Source organism: Pyrus communis, chromosome 7, assembly GCF_963583255.1.
Source record: "Pyrus communis chromosome 7, drPyrComm1.1, whole genome shotgun sequence".
Taxonomy (NCBI): domain Eukaryota; kingdom Viridiplantae; phylum Streptophyta; class Magnoliopsida; order Rosales; family Rosaceae; genus Pyrus; species Pyrus communis.
Window position 1 is genome coordinate 17643797 of NC_084809.1, and position 22319 is coordinate 17666115.

The 22319-nt window shown below is 38.4% G+C and overlaps 1 protein-coding gene and 1 pseudogene across 1 annotated transcript; one reads left to right on the top strand and one right to left on the bottom strand.

Moving 5' to 3' along the window:
- The first annotated feature begins 4253 nt into the window (after positions 1-4253).
- Positions 4254-20611, top strand: LOC137740650 (26.5 kDa heat shock protein, mitochondrial-like; annotated as a pseudogene).
- On the bottom strand, positions 16855-18152 carry LOC137741027 (uncharacterized). Its single transcript, XM_068480834.1, has 3 exons — positions 17743-18152; positions 17543-17661; positions 16855-17458 (listed from the first exon to the last, which is right to left on the bottom strand). The coding sequence occupies exons 1-3, from the start codon at positions 18092-18094 to the stop codon at positions 16907-16909; spliced, it is 1023 nt and encodes a 340-aa protein (XP_068336935.1). The 5' UTR covers positions 18095-18152; the 3' UTR covers positions 16855-16906.
- Positions 20612-22319: the final 1708 nt, after the last annotated feature.

Genomic DNA, 22319 nt, shown 5'->3' on the forward strand with positions numbered 1-22319 from the left:
TTTCAACAGTGCATTATTATGCCTATACATGGTCGAAATAGAGATAGAAAAGCCCTCAAAAGGCAAAACTATTGCTGTTGAGGAAGAAAAGACCCTCACACCTACAGAAGACCTGATGATATACTTTAGCATTGAGGAAGCACTACGGCTGCCCAAAGAGATGCGAAAAGCACTAGTAGCGGTCTTTGGGAGTCTCGATGACCACGAAGTGCAAGAAAGCAAGAACAAATGCTTGAAGCTTTGGCCACATGAATATGCCACATGTTGTGCCGCCCATGATGCAATCAACTTCAGTGACGAAGACTTGCTGCTAGGACCAAAACCACACAACCGTTATCTCTTTGTCTCTGGGTACGTAAAGGAGCACAAAGTCAATCGCATGCTTGTGGATGGTGAATCAACCATAAACATCATGCCAAAGTCAACAATGACCAAAATCGGCATCAAGGTGGATGAACTATCCCGGTTTTAACCAAGGAGGACAAAGAGTGATGGGCATGATTTGAGTGTAGATAACCATTGGCGAACTCAAATCAAGCACATTATTTTATGTGATTGATGTAAGAACTTCCAACAGCTTGCTCTTAGGAAAGCCTTAGATCCATGAGAATGGAGTAGTGCTATCCACACTTCATCAATGCTTAAAGTTCTACCAAGAAGGAGTAAGTGATACAAGGCAACAACAAGCCATTCACCAAAGCCGAATCACACTTCGCGGATGCTAAGTTCTACATAGACGTAGACATGGTGGCTGAAGCTATTCCAAAAAAGATCAAATCCACAGGCAAAACCACACCTGAAAAGCAGGAGTGGCAAGTCATGGCAAGAAGCAAGAAGGGGAAGCTATGCCATCTTCAAGAAAAGACGATAATGAGCCTGCTAAGCCCTCAACAACCAAAGGGAGTGTGACACCCTTAAAAGAACCAAACACACCTGTTTTCCGATGCATCCTCATGTCGAGAAGAAAGAATGGGCAATCCCTATTTGAAACTGGAACAAGTAAAGCCAACACATAGCTGCACAAGGACGATGAAAAGTTACTCAAGACAAATGCAGTTTTACCTCTGACACAGCTAGACAACTCTAAAGTTTCAAAAACACCACAAGGTTTCGTATAACCCTGTCAAAAAGGGGCAGAACCAAGCTCTCTTCCAACCAAAAAGACCAAAGAAGGTTTCAACCCAAATGCCTACAAACTTATGTCAAAGGCTGGGTACGATTTCGTCTCCTCTTCAAATATTGGAAAAAAGAATACAAACACCGTCAACGACAAAGAACATGACCTCACCGAGACTCAAAAGAAGTTGAAGGAGCATGGTTACAGAGTTGACAACAATAAAGCTGGACTTGGCTTCACACTAAATACACCCGTGAAGATTTCAAGCAAAGCGAAAAATGTTAGCGCTCAACACATCAACATGAGCGTTGAACAAAATCAAGAGAAGCCTAAACCCACCCCTCGAACGTCAGTATTTCATAGGCTGAATCATTCAAAACCCAGAATTTCGGCACTTGATTGCATTGGTGGTCAATACCGAACTTCCATATTCAAGCGGCTTAATACGCCAACACCCCAAAGCTCTGTTTTCGAAAGGTTGTCAAAACCTAAGAAACAAAGCAACACGGCTAGCTTTCCTCCACAACGGTCGGCCTTGGAAAGACTTGAAGAAATCAAGCAGCCTTCTAGAAAGAGGAAGACAATGCCAAAAGAAGAAAAGCTCGACGGTCTAGCAGCAAAGGACGAGTTTGAAGCTCAATTCTTTCATGGATGAAGCGTAAAACAACCTTGGAAGTTGACACAAAAGGATAACTTAAGGTAAAGAGGTGCACCATCATCCACATTGGCCAATCTTGACGCCAACAAGTTCAAGAAGACTGCACTGAAGAGGAGGTCCAAGAAGTCTTCCACATCATAATCCAAGAAGACAAAGAAGACGAAATCCCCGAGGAAGACGTCAATGTTGCGCCACCATAGCTTGAGGATGAGGGGCAAGCCACGATTAATGATTTCAAGGAGCTCAACTTAGGCACAAATGAGGAACCGAAGCTTGTCTTCGTAAGGGCACTACTAAGTGCTGATGAGATTGATGAGTACTACTAACTGCTAATGGAGTACAAAGACATCTTTGCTTGGACCTGCAAAGAAATGCCCGACCTTGATCCTACCATCATCGGGCATCGTCTTGCACTCAAGCCTGGAACGCGACTGATAAAGCAAACTCAAAAACGCTATTGATCCAAGCTCATCCACAAATTGAGGCCAAGATTGACAAACTAATCAAAGCAGGCTTCATTCGAGAAGTGCAATACCCTAAATGGATCTCCAACATCGTCATTGTCCTTAAGAAATCTGCACAAATACGTGTTTGTGTAGACTTCCGAGACCTCAACGATGCTTGCCCGAAGGATGACTTTCCCTTGTTAATCATCAAAATCATGGTGGACACAACCACTGGCCACGAGGCACTATCATTCATGGATGGCTCCTTTGGATACAATCAAATCCGCATGGCTCCTGAAGACGAGGAACTAACAACCTTCCGCACTCCAAAATGTATCTAATGCTACAAGGTAATACCCTTTGGCTTGAAGAATGTTGGAGCTACATATCAACATGCAATGCAGAAGATCTTCAACAACATGCTACATAAAAATGTAGAATGTTACGTAGACGACGTAGTTGTCAAAAACAAAAAGAGATCATATCACTTGAAGGATTTACGAATGGTGTTCAACAAACTATGGAACCTTAAAATGAACCGTTGAAGTGTGCATTTGGCATAACTTCTGGGAAGTTCCTCAGCTTCATTATCAAGCACCGTGGCATTGAAGTAGACCAATCGAAGATTAAGGCCATTCAAAGCATGCCCGAGCCAAGGAATCTACATGCGCTGAAAAGTCTACAAGGACGACTAGCCCTCATTAGGCGTTTCATCCCTAACTACTAGACGCTGTCAACCTTTAGTCGACTCATGAAGAAGGAGGCTCCATTCATATGGGATGACGCCTATCGTAATGCCTTTGAAAGCATAAAAAAGTACCTGGCCAACCTACCTGTCTTAGGAGTGCCCCTGTCTAGAAAGCCACTCATCTTATACATTGCCACACAAAAGGTTTCCATTGTAGCATTCTTGGCATAAGAAAATGAAGACCAAAAGGAAAAAGCACTCTATTACATAAATAAGACTCTCACTGGTGCTAAGCTCAACTACTCACCAATCAAGAAAATGTGCCTTGGCATAGTTTTGCTGTCCAAAAGCTTAGACATTACATGCATGCTTACACCATCAACTTGGTTGTTAAAGCCGACCCAAATAAGTACATTATGTCCAAACCCATTATGACAGGGTGATTAGCTAAATGTGCGTTGCTTCTCAATCAATATGAGATCATCTACGTCCTAGCTAAAGCCGTCAAGGGACAAGCACTAACATACTTCCTTGCCGATCATCCAATCCCAACAGATTAGAAAATATCGGACGACTTGCCTAACGAGGAGGTATTCTACATTGACATCTTCCCGACATGGACAATGTTCTTCGATGGATCCGTACGAGCAGATGGAACGAGGGCATGAGTAATATTCATGTCACCACAAAGACAAGTACTACCCTATTCCTTCCGATTAATCGAGCTGTGCTCCAACAATGTCGCTGAGTACCAAGCACTAATTATTGGACTCCAAATGGCGATCAGCATGGAAATCACAACGCTAGAAGTGTATGGTGACTCCAAGCTCATAATCAATCAAATCTGAAATGAATATGAAGTGAGGAAAGATAATCTCATCCTATAATTTCGGCTAGCAACTTAATTGCTAAAAAAGTTAGAGGCCGTGACGCTAACCTATCCTCAAGTATAGCTCTAGGAGAAAACGAAGTTGTGGATGTGCCAGTTTGTCAAAGATAGGTGATCCCGCTCGTCACTAAAATACTACTGGATGATACAAACGTCATCGTAATACTTCCAGTCAACACTGAAGAGTGGAGACAACCACTAATCAACTACTTGGATCATGGAAAGCTTCCAGACGATCTTAAACACCACTTGAAATACATCGACGAGCACCTCACTTCCTCTACTACAAAGGAACACTCTATCGATGCTCTTTTGATGGAGTACTTCTAAAATGCCTAGGTTAGGAAGAAGCCAATCAAACCATGGAAGAAGCACACTCACGTGTATGTGGATTGCATCAGTTTGGACCAAAGCTACCCTTCCAGCTCAAGATAATGGGTTACTAATGGCCAAGCATGGTGAAGGACTGCCTGGAACACGCCAAAAGGAGCCAAGCCTGCCAATTCCATGCCAACTTCATACATCAACCACTTGAGCCATTACACCCTACAATTGCTTCATGGCCGTTTGATGCACGTGGATTAGACGTCATAAGACTAATCACACCAAAGTCATATGCAGGAGAAGCTTACATCCTAGCTGCAACAGATTACTTCTCTAAGTGGGCTGAAGTTGTATCCTTAAGGTAAGTCAAGAAGGAATTTGTCGTTCATTTCATCAAGTAGCATATCAACCATTGATATGGTGTGCCTTGCTACATCATCACTGACAACGGAAAACAGTTCTCCAACCAACTCATGGACGAGCTTTGCAAGAAATACAAGTTCAAGCAGCACAAGTATTCCATGTATCATGCTCTAGCCAACGGTCTCGCGGAAGCATTCAACAAAACACGTTGTGCAACCTCTTGAAGAAGGTAATCAGCCAAACAAAGAGAGACTAGCATGAAAGAATAAGCGAAGCATTTTGGGCATATAGGATGGCACATAGAACTCCTACCCAAGCTACAAATCTTTGAAGACTAATACACTGCTAACGCTATCTTCGAAGAATGTACAACCAAAGTTGAAGCTTTCTTTCAACCAAAGTCGAAGCATTCCCTTGAAGAATCAACAAGCACTTGTGTAGATTCCTTCAAGACTTTGTTACAAGCTCAAAACTTGTAACAACATTCAATTTAAGATCAAGTCGCCAAGACCCTTCAATCAACAAAGTACTACATCAACATCACCTTTGCTGCAGCCCTAAACTTGAGGTGAAGATTATCCACGTATAGTTTCAAGCTCAAAACTTGAAGCAATCGTTCAATTGTTCATCCAATATTAAGTCATCAAGCCTTTGGATCAATAACCTACACATCAACATCAAATTTGAAGACTGAATCAGAGGAAAATTGCAAACAGAGATTGTAACCCTACAAATTCATCAATACAAATCTACTTTGTACACGTGTTCTCGTTTCATTAAATAAATAATTTTCGTGTTTGCATAATCATCATGTGAAGTATAAGTTAGTCACCATGTGTAACATAGTCTGTGTGAAGGAATTTTTGTGAAAAACAAGTTCATTTGAGCAACATCAACAACATGCAATTAACAATTAAAAGGCGGAATCATGTTTATATGCACTAAAAAACAAAACTTAACCCATGAACTTCAAAGCCTAGTAGATAGGTGAACCAAGACTCAACTCAAAACAAAGTGAGTTGAGAAATCAATACCTTTGTAGATTCCTCTTTGCATAAGCAAAGGCTAATCACCCAAAGAGAGGGCCTTCATTCCTTGCATCTTAGGTCCATGGATTTGGATGGATGAAAAGGTTTCTCCAAGTTCCCAAAATTGAGAACCTCTAAGTCTCCACACCAAGGTAAGATTGAAGAAGAAATGAGTGACCTAGAGGAAGTAAGATTGCTAGATGTTCCCCTCTAGATTGGCTGGTCTCTTTGAGAGCAAATGGAGGTTTGTGTTCTCATCTTTACTCCTAAGAAAACCCTTAGGATGAAATGGCTATAAAGATGTCTTTATACCACCTCACAATGGAGTGGCAAACTTGCAATTAAGCCAAGTTCACTACCCTCCTCTAAATGGCCGGCCATATGGGATTTATTGGGCTATTTGGGCCTTTGTGAATCATTATTCATTAAGTTGTCATACAACTTAAGTCAATGGACTTGACGTTCGAAGCCCATTGGGCCTTAAGGTCAAAAACTATCCCGTGGTCTTTTAACGAACTTATTCGTTTGATTAATAATCATATTAATTAATCCTTGCCATAAATAATTAAACCATTTAATTATTCTTACTCATCTCCGTTGAATCTTCAATCTCTACCTTACACGGTGTACGATCCATTAGGTTCCTTTTAGCGAGGCAGTGGGCGATTCAAACTCTTTCAAATCGATTGTGAATTGAAACTTACTTTCAATTCTCTCGTTAGTGATAATACACTTTTAGGGCTTCCACAAACCATGGTTGACGCCTAGCAGCATGTCATGGTTACCCAAGCTAATCAGAAGAGGTGGAGAACCTATTCAGTTTTAGGATTACAAATGCAATACGGTCTTTCTCTAATACAATACTCTTGACCACATTGTTTGGTTTGATAGTTTATTCATGTTTACTATCCAATGTGAGTCTTGTGCTTATATGATTATCTTGAATGTGATTTGGAACACATTCCTAAATCTCATTCATACTCTGGCCAGAGATTCTAAATCATATCATAGAGTATTCTCCCTCAAACAATTTGAAGGTTAGAGATCCCTTGTTGCGCATTCACTTGCCTCCATGGCTAAGTGGCTTAACCCCAACGATGCCGTGGACACCCTCCTGATGGAGTGACTTTGACATAATCAAAGATTAAGGACCTAACCACAAGACAACTGTGATGCCTCAGGTCAAAAGACTAATTTGCATTATCCCAACCATGAGTTCTCATGTGACATTAATATGAGAACTCTTCGTTGATCGTGTTCAGTGAACTCATTCTCTATTGAGCACCTACGTACTTGTCTTGATGTCACACACACCAATGACTCGAGACTAGTCACTCTCCCTGAGAGAAGACATAGCACGTACTGATCTTAACGGACTGTCAATGCCCAATTGACAATCCTATGATCAGGAACGTTTAGGATGTGTCAACGAAAGAATGGTCTCATGAATCTAACTTCTTTAGATCGCATTCTTCCAATCACATATTCCTTGGACTTATCGTTTAAGCATATAACATTTATATGAGACGGCTCAAACAATAATGTTTGCCCTTAATATTAAACTAGATTAGTTTAACATGTGAAATGTCCATAAAGTATCATCATATGATTGGTTTTAGGGCACATTTCCAACACTGTGACCAAGTGAAACATTCAAGCCATCATTCACACAGTAAAAGCTAGGAATCATCCAGGAACTGCAGTAATTATTCAGACAGTCTACTATTCGTCAATAGTAAAGGAAAAAAGTAGCAGCTCCCCGGGATTCAACAGTAAAAAAACTTAATCATTCAAGTCTCCTCTCTTAAGTCTATAAAAGAAAGGTTCCAAGGAAGAAGTCAAGCAAGTTAAGTTCCAAATCTTTTCCTTAGATCAAATATTCATTGAATTCTCATTGTATTCAAAGAAGCCAAACACTGCAAACACTTTTTTTTAGAAGAAGAATGATGCCTACGTGCACCAATTTTCAATCTATTTAGTAAATTGTACCACAGTCAAAATTTTGTAGGTCTTTTAGATTTACAAAAGAAGTAATTTCAAAAAATCTATTTTCAGTAATTATATTGCATTATTAATTTAATTTCTTTATTTTCATTATAGTGTAATGTGAAGCAAAAGTTAGCCATCATGTGAAAGTTACCATGTGAAATACAAGTCAATCATTATGTGAAGCACAAGTAAGTCACCATGTGAAACACAATCAGTCACCACATGAAGCATTCAAGCCATCATTCACACAGTAAAACCTAGGAATCATCCAATAGGAATTGCAACAATTATTCAGGCAATCTACTATTCGTTAACAGTAAAAGCAAAAAGTAGCAGCTCCCCATGATTTAACAATAAAAAACTTAATCATTCAGGTCTCACTTCTTAACAAAATCAAAGAAGAATATATCAATCTTGTGTTTCTTCATAAAATTTTCTCATTTTTTTGTAAATATCTAAATTTTGGTCTTGGGTGTAACTTTGTCTGAGTATTTCTCTTCTTGGTATATTTTCTATTGCTTTGATGACAGTATTTAATGATTTCCAATGTATTTTAAATGGCTTACTTAAGACCAATAATTGTTGATTTACTTCAAAATCAGTTGCTGTTGGTGAAGTTGGATCTTCTTGAGTTTGGGTGGTTTTAGTTTGGGTTTGGTTTTTGTAGCAAAGGTGAGTAACTTGGGAGCTTGTTCTAACTGATTTGAGTCTCATATCTACTAAATCATTAATTAATTCTTGGTCACGATTTATTATGTCTATTGAAGTACTTCCTGAAAAAGAATGTCTAACTAGTTCTTTAGACCTAGTTAATTGACTTAATTCTTGAAGTTGGACGCTCAACTTTCTAGCTAGAGTGTTGAAATTAATTTATCTGTACCATCAAATTATTGTTCTATGTTGTCTAGATTGACTAAATTGTTTTGAATATCAACTGGTTTACTTTCATTAATTAGGAACCAATCTGATGGTGGGTTGATATCTGACCATTTAATGGTTCAACGTATTTTGATATTGGCATTTTCTTAATTACTTTGGATTAATAAAGTGTGTTCTTTGAGACTCTTGGCTATGGCTCGGAAGTTCATGTTTGTACCCGTGCACTTGTAATAGGCTCTAAAAATTAGAGCTAATGGTTGGGCACCTTCCAAAACTTGATAACTAGAAGTTTTTATGCTTAATGTGAGTGCTTTTAACATATATGGATCTGTTAGCCTTACGATGAGGGCTGGAAAACAATCGAAATGGATTGGTCCATTGTATAGGCTTGACTTGATCATTTCAAGAATGCTATCACTAAAGTTAGTGAATCTTGCATCTTAGAGACATAACAGGATAAGGGTGTTAAGAACTCTTCTTGTTAATGGTTCTACTGTGATTTGTACAAGATCAATGTGAATGAAATTATAACCATATTTCCCATGGGCTCTTATTTGTTCTGGTGTGAATAGTTGACATGTTTCATGTTCCTTACTGAGAGCATAAGTTTGTTCAATTGTTTTTACATGGCTTTCACTTTTAAGGGAAGATAGTGACCATTTTTTTCCTATCAATTTCTTTACAGGACACTTTGGGCATATTCCAATCTCCAAATTTTACACTTCCGCCTGATTGAAATTCTAACTTTTGTTCTTTATTTACTATGTCTGGGATCCTATTTAAATTGAATCTAGAGCTAGTACTAGTAGATGAGCTAGTCCTAAATAGCCGACTCATTTTACCTAGTTTCTGGATTTTACAGTTATAAAATAACTTATCTACTTATTGGAATTCTAAACTTACTGGGTTCGCTCTCTCTGTCTGCTCATCATGCTCCTCTCACGCCACATCCTCAAAACTTATTGTTTGGACTCAGACTCTTTTGGTTTGGTTTGAGATTGGAAACTCAGACAGTTAAGAAACCAATGAACAAATAAAATATTGAATTACTACAAATACAAGTTGCTGATAGAATGAATTAACTATGAATGACATACTCAATTACCAATCACTTGGCTTTGATACCATAAATGGTCTCTAAAATTGACCTACATGATCAAGATGGTCCCTGAAATTGAAAATCAATTAATGTAGTCTTTGAAAATAGGTGTCACAAATCAATGTGGTCATTCCGTCACAATTCTATCAAAATTTCTGTTATGTACTTATTTGGCATGTAAATGAGGTCCACAAGATCTAAGAGTTTATATCATAAATTGTCTCTGAAATTGACTCAAATGGTTAAGATGGTACCTAAAATTGACCTACACAATCAAGATGGTCCTTGAAATTGAAAATCGATCAACATAAACCCTAAAAATAGGTGTCGCACATCAATGTAGTTATTTCGTCAATTCTATCAAAATTTTTGTTATTCGTTGATGTGAGTTTAATAATTAATTAATTAAAAAAGTTGTCAAAACACCTTTTTGCACAGTGAGATTATCTCAAGGCAGAGTTTTAAAGACATGTAACATCATTCTTTACACAACTTTTAAAGACACATTTATGGGGGCCACTCCGAAATGTATTTTAACGATTCGAACCACGTATTTTTTAGAACATCCTTCATATATCATTCTTGCAAAAAATTAGATAAATTCAAAACCATTAAAACATTCATTTGCAATGAAGAAAACGGATGACCAGTCTTATGATTTCAAATCTGGATAGTTTTTGGTAGACAAGGTCTTTGAGTGAAGACATAAAAGTAGAATGTTCATATAGTTGAATTACATAACGGAGTGGCCCCCCAAAATGTGTGTAATAATTGTATAAACGTAAGCAGACCCCGATACATTTTCCGAGTGCATTGGAAGGCTTATAACAACCCTAAAGAACAATGGAGTCATCTCATTTGCTTCGATTGCTCCGTTTGACGACGATGAAGTTCAGAGCCACTACTTGGCCTTGTGGCAATCTCGATAGATTTTTTATGAACAATTAACGAATCTTGTAAAACAACCAACATCCTTTGATTTGATAAATTAATATTAGCCTACTTATAAAAAATTCAATCAGGAGGAAATTCATTTAAAGACAACTCGTCTGTACTTTGTACTTACGAATTAACAATTAAATTTTGGACAACGTGAACGTAAGGACATTTGAGAATATATATATATATATATATATATATATATATATATATATATCACGATTACTAGGCACAAAACATAAAAAACTATATTTGTGAGAGGACTGTTGGTGGTGAGTGCACAAGCAGAATCGGCAATGAGATTGAAAAGAGGTTTGCTACGGCAGCTAACGACAAGGTGTCCGGCGAGAAATCAGAGAACAAAGACGTCGCTGTGTCTCAGGGCAAAAGGTCGATGTTGTTCCATAGAAGGCAACGTAGAAGGGGACTGTGGAGGGACAATGACAGAGACTTCGTTCCTGCGCTTTATGGTACTCTCCTTCACTCCTCTACAATTTTATTTTTCTTGGCTCGTCTTTGACTGTAAATTTTCGTATACTAGGGTATTGTGTTGTCAGACTGTAATTTCAAAATATTGTATTACCACATTCTATCAACCGAATCATTGATCATTTCGAATCTTCTTCAATCTTGTTTAAATGTGTTGTTCAATTGGTAGTCTGACATTTTATTTTAATACAATGTTGTTGGACTCTAAATATAGATTATTGGTCATTTACTCTATGGTTTAGTTGTATTTAAATGTGTAATTTCTCACTTGGTACTACGGTCTAGTGATACTACTCTTCACGGGTAAGTAAGAGGTCTTAGGTTCGATTCTCGCAAAGGTGAATTTAAACCATATTATTGATAGCTCATTGTGAGGCTTGCCCACCCCCTCCCCTTAGGCCATCTCCAACCGAAGGGGCTATGTTTAGCCGCCGTCCAGATTATAGCCCTGTAAGAAATTATTTTTTTAATAAACAGTGCTAGGCCATATTTATATACCATCTCCAACCGAAAGGGTGCTATTGTGACAGCCCGTCCCGATTTAATTGTACCGTTAGTGTGAAAAGATGATTTTGCCCTTGGTGGGTGATGCGAGAATTAAACGCACACAAATTAAACCCTCTTTTTGACAATTGTAGTAAGTATGTAAGTAGGGATCGTTCTTAACCGGGGATTATGAGGGATTGCAAAATCACTTGGGAACTGACTCAAAAACGTAAAAACACAATATAAAACACTATACTAGACTCAAAGAATTCAAAAATACTTTAAAACATAAACTAAACAGATTCTAAGCATTAAAGAACAAGAAAGTAAAGGGGGGGGGGTTTGATTTGACGAAAATTGAAATAACAAAACAAGTAAATAAACTAAGCAGATTGTAAAACAAATTTGGATTTAATGAATGGAATGAAGGCTAGCTAAGGGGTTCTTCTCCACACATGTTACACTTGCATACAAGATTGATTCTCAGTTGGTCTTTCGATAAATTATGAAACTCAACGCCCCGGGTCAATTAGGTCCGCTTAAATTAACCGTCAAGTTTTCCTTAAGTTAATGAATTGGATGGGTTTGCGCAACGCAATTCACTACATTCTCCAAAAGTCCTTTACGTGAACAGCACAACAAAGATACAATCAAAGATCATTAAGCATTATGAAAACTATAAGTGTTGACGAGGCATTCGTTACTATGATGAGCATGAAACTCGTGCCAAGAATTCATTTAACGCGATTGTTTATAAGCAACCTCCACTACTTGTGAATATAAGTTCATAACGATTAGGTAAAACTCACTTATATTCTAGCGTCATATTCATGCATGAAAATTAAGCGCGCATTCTCAATAAACATACATAAATAAGTTATCAATCAAACGGTTTAAACAAATTGAATCCACAACTTATGAAATTCCAACGAAAGTTAATCAATTCATATTGCAAACATAAACATAGTTTCGAATCACCCCCTAGCTAAAGGGGGTTTAGTTCCTCATAACTTTGAAATCAAAGAAACACCTAAACATTCCAACAACTCAAACTTGAATTGTATGAACGTTTAGGCACTCTTCTCTTCCATTCCTCATACGTACAAAACAAAGAGAATTGAATTTAAACATTGAAATCAAAGAAACACCCAAACATTCCAACAACTCAAACTTGAATTGTATGAACGTTTAGGCACTCTTCTCTTCCTCTTCGTTGTGGCATAAGGTCTAAGGAGATGTTTAGGGCTTTAGGTGTATGTGGAATGGAGTGGGGAATGGTTGGAGTGGCTGCAATGGAGGAGAAGAAATGGTGCAGAAATGGAAGGTGATGCACGGCACAAGGTTGTGTTTGTGTTGTGTTTTGTGTTGTGAATGGAATGATTGAATTGTGGCTGCAATGGATGCTTATTTATAGGTAAATAAGAGGGAACATGACAGCTAGGAAGTGGGTGGAAATGTGGCTGCAATGGGAAGGAGAAAAGCTGGAATTGATGGAAAGGCACGACCAAGGGGAGTGTTGGGTGATGGGTGCATGTGTTGGCTCAATTATATTGTTGGGAAAACATGTGGATTAGGTGGAAAGAGGTGGGTGTGCATGTGAGATGAAATGCATGTGTTTAAATGGTTGAAATGTGTTGATATTTATGGGTATGATAATTGATAAGTGAATGATTATGATAAGTGATAAGTGAATGATATGTTAAGTGATAAGTGAATGATATGTGGTGATGATAAGTGTATAATTGTATGATAGGTGGTGATGATAATTTGGTCTTCAATTTCGTCCATCTACTTGGCGTTAAGCATATGCAATCCATTTAATGCCCCAAACTACTCCAAAATGCACCAAAATGCTCCACAATGCATCATTTCGTCAAACACGTTTTATGATCTTGAAAACACACAAAACTAACTTAAAAGACTTAAAGAACTAAGAAATAACAACGTAAATGTACGAGAACAAGCCATTTAAGTCGCATGAATATGCTCCTATCAGTGGGTATTTGCCATTTTGGTGTGTTGTTTAGTTGTTTTTGGTGGTTGACTCTACACGACACACAGACACCTATACCATACACTCCCGTGACCTTTCTCTCTCTTCTTTCTCTTAGATTTTCTTCCAATTCCCTTGCAAGTGTACGGATGAACTTCAAAACCAACCTTTCACGCACGGATCGACGTCTAGAAGGTAAGATTCAAACTCCTTGCAAGTTTCTGAGTTCATATATACCATTTGTGAGACTTGAAACCTTCGAAAATCTCGAGAACCCCATATTTCATGCACTGTTCATGCACACGTGATCGTGAAGTTTTTAGGAGTTTTTAAGATCATAGGAGGCTTTAGATCACTCTCACGAAACTTGGAGAAGAAAAACGAGGTGTTTTGGACGTCAGGAAGCCCAAGTTCAGTGAATTGCAGGTTTGGCCGGAAATATCGAGGGTTCTCCAACCAGATTTCAGCATTTTTGGGGCTTCTAAGGTTTTGTTCTACTCATTGTAAGCTTCATTTTGGTACCAATTTCATGGAATTTGGTTGAGAAATGAAGAAGATATGAAGTTTTGAAAATTTGAAAATTTCCAGTGAGAATTCGAGTTACAGACGGCGACGCTGACAGCAGCGGATGGCGGCAACCGGTGAGACTCCCTGGAGAAGACAAGGAATATTCCATCAACTTTGACGGAATATACTAACGGCGTCAGGTATATATAACGGTATATTCTATTTTTGGACGGAATATTCCCTAATGCTGTTAAGGTTACCACACGTGTGCCAGGCACGTGCCCGTGCGTGGCCGGTGCATCTGGCAGTGCCTTGGCCAGCGTGTGGGCGCGCATGGGAGGTCAGAAAATTATTTTAAAAATATGGGGATATTTATGAGGTTGAGTAGATCGCGTTGGTGTATTCAAACACCCTATTTGAGCATTGTATGAGAAGTTATTACCTAGTTTTGGTTATGTGCTTTAAATTGACGTTTTTATAGTTGTTTCGCATATAGGTGAGACCTATCCTGAGGACGAGCGCAGTCACTCGAGGCTTGGGGGCTACGACCCTTCCACATACCAGTGAGTGGGCTTTTGGTTTTCCTTATATACCTATATACTTGTGGTTTTTCCCAGAAAATGAAATTGAGCGTTTATATTTTTCAAAATGCCATGCATAGTCTTTACCTATTTTAATTATGCATTAGTAGTTGCATATATTTATGATTGGTGCTGCGGATGCACTGGTAAGTGCCAGGTAAGTTTATAGTTTATGGTTGTGAATTAGTAGTTATGTGAGATGCATTGAGAGCTCATAAACCTGCACCCTGGTGTTAGTGCTCCTGCCTAGATTAGGGCACAGTCCTTCATGTGATGTTCACTTCCCACACCACACGCTTATCTTGGATCCAAGTTAGGTGCACAGTCCTGTCGTATAGGCCACTTTAGGTGGTTTCGACTCGTAGGTGACCCGCAATTATTCGCACAGTCTTCACATGATCATAACACTTTTATTTACACCCAGTCCTATCGTATAGACCACTTTAGGTGGTTCCGACTCGTGTGCAGGTATAGTTGTTAAGATGTGGATTTGGGCTCTAGATTCAGCCGTACAGGTCACGTTAGGTGACTCCAGTTAACATATATTCTGCATTGATTGACATTACCTGGGTTACCTACATCATATGCTGAGTTAGTTGACATGGCTTTGTGAATGTTGCTACTCTGAGCATAGTTGTGATATATTTATATATTCTATTTTCTGGGAAGTTATACAGGTTTTACGGAGAGAGGTTAGAACTTTTGAGAATGAAATGATTTTGAAAAGCTTTGTTTTTGCCCACTCACACTTTCTGTTTTGTGCCCCTCTAGGTTCTAGTTAGAAGCGCTTTGGTGGCTCACGAGGACTTTGACGGTGGTTTTGACAGAACATCACAAATGTAGGATCACCTTTTGGTGTTGTGTAATTAGTATTCGTCCTACTGGACTGCACTTAGGCTTTCTGTGCTCTGATTATTGTTTATCACACTTAGTCTTACACTTGCGTATTACTATAACAAGCTTCTGTAGTAGTTTGGTTTTTATTTATTCGTACTTTTATTATTATTTTTGCTTCCGCACTGTGCACATGGCTACGCCACCCTCACGTGACGTCCAGCACGCCTTGATTTCGGTCGGGGTGTGTCAGCTATTTTTTAGCCCCCTAATAATTAATTAGTTGAAGTTTGTTCTTTAATTTTATTGGTTAATTGAATTAAACTACCATATTAAAATAAGGTTTTTGGATCATATTTTGAATGCCACTTATTGCTAAATGACTAAGCAGTAAGAGAGGGGTGGAAAAAATTAAAGGAAAGATTATTGGAAGAGGTAAGAGAGGGGTGTGTATGAAAAGAAGTGTTTGAGGTGAATAGAATGTGAAGATTGAAATAAAATGAGATAAGATGGGATGGAAGAGTGAAAAGGATGTGAGAAATGGTATAGAAATGTTTTAAGTATTTATAAAAAGAAAAAAAAATTAGAATTTTTAATTTCATCTAAAAAAAAATTTCCAACTAGGCCCAATCGAGAGGGCTGGTTGGATAAAGATGGCCAGCCCGCTAGTCATATGGCTGGATTTTGGCCTGGTGGGTTCCAAGATTTTTTACCCCAGACCTCCATTGGAGATGAGTTTTGTGTCAAAAAGGGCTATCCTTTGGCCTATGGCCCTATGGATGGCTCGGTTGGAGACAATTTTAGTGTAAATAATATTGTCTGTTAAAAAATAAGTGTAATTCAGATTCACTGTACGTAGTATGTCACCTTGTTTTTCATGGTCATCTCTCAAATATGACTCTAGATGAAATGTTGAAAAAACACAGCTCAAAAGTGAAATTTCTAATGCATTAATTATTTTGGACTTCCTAGAATTCTTCCCCTCAGGCCTTGGAAATGCATTTGTGGAAGCAACTGAGAACATAAATAGGCTGCTTGACAACCTAAACATATCACCATGGTCGCTGTCCGGCCGTGTCAAAGAGCAAAACGATAGCTACAAACTGCGGTACAATGTTTCAGGGCTTGCCAAGGAGGATGTGAAGATCATTGTTCATGACGGGGTTCTGGAGATCAAGGGAGAGCACAAAGACGAGGACAAGGAATGGTCGGATGATGAGTATATTGGTCATCAAGGAGCTATGGTTACTATCAATGTATTAAAAGCGTGAGGCGTGGGCGAGGCGTCCGAGGCGAAGCCTAGCCTAGGCGTGAGGCGTGAGGCGTGAGGCGAAGCCTTACAGGATTTAATTTTTTTATATATATATGTTTTATATATTATACATATAATTGTATAAAAAATAATACTATGTAAAATAAACATCCATTCTCAATTTTTCATTCAAATTCATAGTCATTCAAAAGATAATATCATTTAAATTCATCATTCAAAGGTAATACCACCCAAATTCATCATTCAAAAGGTAATACAAACAAAGAAAACAATCATTCATCCAAATCATCTTCATATAAATCAAAATACAAACAAAGATATAAATCATTCATCTAAATCCTCTTCATCTAAATAAAAGGCAACATCATCCTCTTCATTGCCAACTCTAGATGAACTTGTCGGGTATCTCATCATTTCATCAAAAGAATCTTCCGAATCATATTCCACATTTCTTCTAGTTCTACTTGAGGATTCTTCATTACCCCGTTTTCTTTTGTATGTAATAGGACCCCGAGGTTGAGTAGGCTCACGAGGAGGAGGAGTAGGCTCACGAGGAGGAGGAGGAGGAGGAGGAGGAGGAGAAGACTCTCTAGGCTCTCGAATGTATGAGCCACCTTCATAAACCGGGGTTGGCACATTCCTTACGGCCTCAACATTATACAATAACTCATCCTCAAGCCATGTAGGATCTTCGGGAAGAACGGGATCTTCTATCTCTGTTATCCATTCATCATCGGAGGCAATTTCTTCCACAACAATAGGATCATACTTCTCCATCCTTTTCTTACTTCTTTGTTGTAAAGCCAAATTGTACTTGACATAGGCTAAAGCATTAAGCCTTTTGTGTTCAAGCCTATTCCTTCGTTTTGTATGAATCTACAAATAAATCAATTCTATTATTCAAGTCTAAACATTTTAAGCAAAAATGACACTTAAGATACTAATAATATATTTACTTACCATTGAAAATGTGCTCCAATTCCTCTCACATCCCGATGCACTACAAGTAAGGCTTAGAACTCGGATAGCAAATTTCGTTAACTCGGGTGTTTTATGCCCAAAGCGCTCCCACCAAGCCGCTAAAAAAACAATATTAATAAGGTAAGTAATTTAAAGGTTAATGATAAAAAAATATTAACAATTAACTAATTAAATCTTACTTGGTGTTCGCTTTTTCCTAGTTTGCATAGCCATAGAATCCGCAAATGAACCACGCTTATTAGTAAATAAATCCAATTGAACATCGGCCTCTTCACGTTCTTTCCCTTTCCCAAGCATCCTATCCATGCAAGCAAACAACCCATTTCGCACTTCATCAGTATCTGAGAAATTATCCTCATATCGAAATTGTGGGTTTAAGTAATAGCCCGCCGCATGTAGTGGTTGATGAAGTTGATCGTCCCATCTACGATCTATCTTTCTCCAAATAGGCATATATTTTTTCTCCACTTTGTTAAGATTGCTTGCAATTTTCTCTTTTGCGGCATCCATCAACTCATATATAAAACCCATGGGGGGTCTCTCCTCCGAATCAACCTCTCTCAAAACACAAACAAGAGGAAGAACGCCCTTAATGCAAAAGGAAACTCAACCCCAAAACTCACGATCATATAACACATGATGCTTAGCGAACTTTGCTTCACAGGATTTTGCATAGGTACTTTCCGACCATTCTTGAGAGGTAAACAAAGCAACAAGATTTTCCTTTTGCTTTTGTAAGCTTTGTAGTGTAAGGAAAGAAGTGGCAAACCTAGTGACCGCCGGACGAAGAATTTCCGAATTGTTAGTGTACTTTCTCATCAAAGCTAGTACCCATTGATGCCCATATAGATACTTTGAAATACACCTAGCACGTTTGAGTGTGTCATCAAACCATGCCATCTTAGAAATATCTTCTAGCATCAAATCAATGCAATGAGCCGCACATGGAGTCCACCGCACCTTCTCTTTCCTCTCCATAAGTTTTGCCCCAGCATTCTTGTAGTTCGAAGCATTGTCAGATATAACTTGAACCACATTCTCCTCCCCAATTTCTTGAATAACGTCATCCAAATAGCCATACAACAAATCTCCATTCTTAATAGAGGCCGATGCATCAACCGATTTCAAGAATCAAGTACCTTGAGGGCTATTGACAAGAACGTTGATTAAACATCTACTTTTGCCATCCGACCATCCATCCGACATAATAGTGCATCCATATCTCTTCCAAGCCTTTTGATGTTCTTTCATCATACTTTGTACATCATTAACTTCTTCTTTGAGCATCCAAGTTCTATATTCATGGCTTGTAGGAGCATCAAAGCCGGGACCAAAATTGGACACCAATTTCATTGCATTAACATAATATTCATTGTTTGCCGCATTGAATGGAATGGCACTAGTGTAGAACCATCGGGCCAATGCTCGGGATGCTTGTCTTCTTTCCTCTTTTTTGAAAGGTGTATTCAACGTGGTTTGACGAGCTTCCGATGTAACATACCTATCAAGTGGTCCCCTTGACCTAGGTGGTAGAAAAGAACCGATTTGTTGTGAATGTGTGGCACTCGCACTCCCACTCCCACTACTTACATATGTTGTCCTTGTTGTGCCCATATCGACACTTGCACTTTCTTCTTCACCACCACGACACAACTCATGACTAGCTTTCCTCTTTTCTTTAGTTCCCATAACATTAGCAAAACATTCTTCCTTCACATTGGGTGGGACTTTTTTACAACTTATCATTCCTCCCGAACTTACACCACCCAAGTGATGTTTGAATCTAGAAATTGAACCCGTGCATTTGTGGTTACAAAAAACACAATAGAAGTGCTTAGTGACGGGATCCAAATCTTTTGTCCATTGCCAAGCAAAATCTTTCTTAGAAGAAGAAGCCATATTCTTCAATACCCTAAACAATAAACAATAGATGCATGCATACAATTAATGAACCAACAATTTATTAATTAATTTATATACCAATACCAACAATTTCCAACAATTTCTAACAATTTATTAATTAATTTATAAATTAATCCTTTAGTGCCAATTTCTAACAATTTCTAACAATTAACCCTTAATTAATTTCTAACAATTTCTAACAATTAATAAATTTCTAACAATTTATTAATTAATTTATAAATTAATCCTTTAATTAATTTATTAACAATTAACCCTTTAGTGCACATGAACACAATTTATGGCAGTGCACAATTGCACATGAACACAATTTATGGCAGATGGGCAGTGCACATGAACACAATTTATGGCAGACGGCAAAACATTAAGTTTATGGTATAACTTATAAGAGTATAAGACTATAAATTTAAAACAGTTTGGCAGCCACAGACATAAAACCGTGGGCTCTGTCCCTGTTTTCTATTCTGCTTCTTCCTCTCTCTCTCTGTCTCTCTCTCTGTCTGTCCCCTGTTTTCTATTTTGCTTCGGCCTTCCCCAGAGAACCCTAACCTTTGGGATCTTGCTGACGGCGCTGGGGCTGGGCTGATGGCGCTGAGGTGACGGCGGCGGGGTGATGGCGGCGTGGCGGCGTCGCAGAAGGCAAGGCAGAGGCAGAGTCGCAGAAGGCAAAAAATGGAGTAGAAGAAGCAAGGCAGAGTCGCAGATGGCAAAAGGCAGAGGCAGAAATGGGTCGAATTCGAAGGTATGGTGGGTGATGAAGACTGAAAATCCTTACCCAAACGACGTCGTTTTGGGTTTGGATAGTTTTTTTTAAAAAAAAAAAAAAAAAAAAAAAAAACTTCCAGACGCCTTGAGGCGCGCCTCCGCCGCCTCGGCGTCTCCGGCGAAGCTTTTCGCCTACTCCAGCAAAACTGAGGCGTTTGCCTCTCCGCCCAGCCTCAAGGGTGCCCTAGGCGCGCCCCGAGGCGAGTTCTTTAAAACATTGGTTACTATAGCACAACTCTCAATTTGCCTGATGATGCCAAAGTTGATGATATAAAGGCAGAGTTGAAGGATGGGGTGCTGAGCATTACCATTCCTAAAACTGACAAGCCTAAGAGGGAGGTGAAGGAGGTCAATATAAATTAATGTCGCAATCTGATGATCGAAAATTATTATTTGTGTGAGTGTCTGTGTGTGTGCTTTTGTGTTCGTGTTGAGATGAATGTCTATCTGTTCTTGTGGAAAGACCTATGTTTGAAGAGTAGAGCTAAATAAACTCATGCGACGACTCTTAATCTTAAAGTAGCCTTTGGAATAAATACAACTTAATTACTTCTCTTTCAGATGAGAGGTACTTAAATGCATTTTCTTGCACCATCACTTTTCTCCATAGGCAGAAAAGATTTATAGCGTTTAGCAAGTCCAAGTATTGTTCCAATGAGGATTCTAATTCAATCTTCAATTTGATAAACTAAACCAAATCTAATTATATTAAAGACACACAAACCCAAAAATATAAACTCAAACAACGAACTAGACTCGATCTTAATTAATAATTCAATCAAAGATGTGAAGAGTTTGTTGTGATGATTTTATAAACGAACAAAAATAGAACCTTATATGAAAACTAAAATTAAAGAGAAGAAAACGTTGTGTTTTAAGGCAAGTGATGAAAAAGTCTAGGGATTCGGAATCAACCACAAGCAATCTAATTTAGGTTTCAATGCATTCAATGGATCTTTCAATTATTTAGATGATAATTCCCGTATCTAAATCCTTGTTAGGCACATTTGACCACAGTTTTCCTTAAGTGAATGATTCTCTCCTAGTTTAGGCAGAGATCGTATACCCTAACATGCAGTCTATCCTGGTTAAGGCATAAATTTAACAAGTATGACTCTTTACGCTCTAGAAAACAAGGGAACCAAGCAAACCATTATTCTTCATCAAGCAATAATGTAATTTACCACACTTAACCACAAGAAGGTAATTGAATTATATTGCTAGTTCAGCCTCAAATTCATCTTCCAATCTTACTAGATGCAAAGTCCTAAGGTGATCAATCAAAGAACTCAAACAAAAAGTAACAATTCAAACAGTGATTAAGCATTCATCTAAAAAAACTAGAAATCCAATGAATAACATTAAAAACCATAAATATCCATGCTAGGGCATCATCCTAACCCTAGAAAAAGAGTTTAGTTACACATAAAATACGAAAACATAATTAGGAATCTTAAGAACATGAAAAACTTCTGAAAGATGAAGATGGAATAACAAAGATGGTCAGTGGCTGCTCCTTCTTCCAAAAACACGCAGAGAATACTCCCAAAAGAAACCAACCCCACCCCCCCCCCCCCTTTTAGCTCTTGGACTCCCTTTATATAGTAGACAAATCCTAACATAATTAGGTCTTGTGATATCCTTTGTATTGCATGATTGATGATATGGCGAATCAACTTCCCAATTATTTACTTCAAACCCATTTGAAATAGGATTAAAATCAGCTCAGCACGTACTATCTTGGGCTTTGGGCTTCGACTGAATGAAGACTTGAAAAACCCAACAGACTTTGCAATTTCCGCGTAGACTTGGCTGACCGATGTCTTATACGAAAATCTTCATAACACCATTCAGGAAACTCGGAATCACGAACCGTAAAGTTCCTCTGAAAGCTAACTTCCATATCTTTCTAATGGTACAAGGCTCAACAGCTGGTTCATTCTGAGGAAGTACAGTTTAATCTGTAAAGTTGGCTGATCTGCACAAGCAGCTTCTGCTTCCCGCATGCCAAACTCATTTCAATAGCAAAAGTGCTTATTTTTCTTCTTTCTTCCTCTTCACTCATCAAATC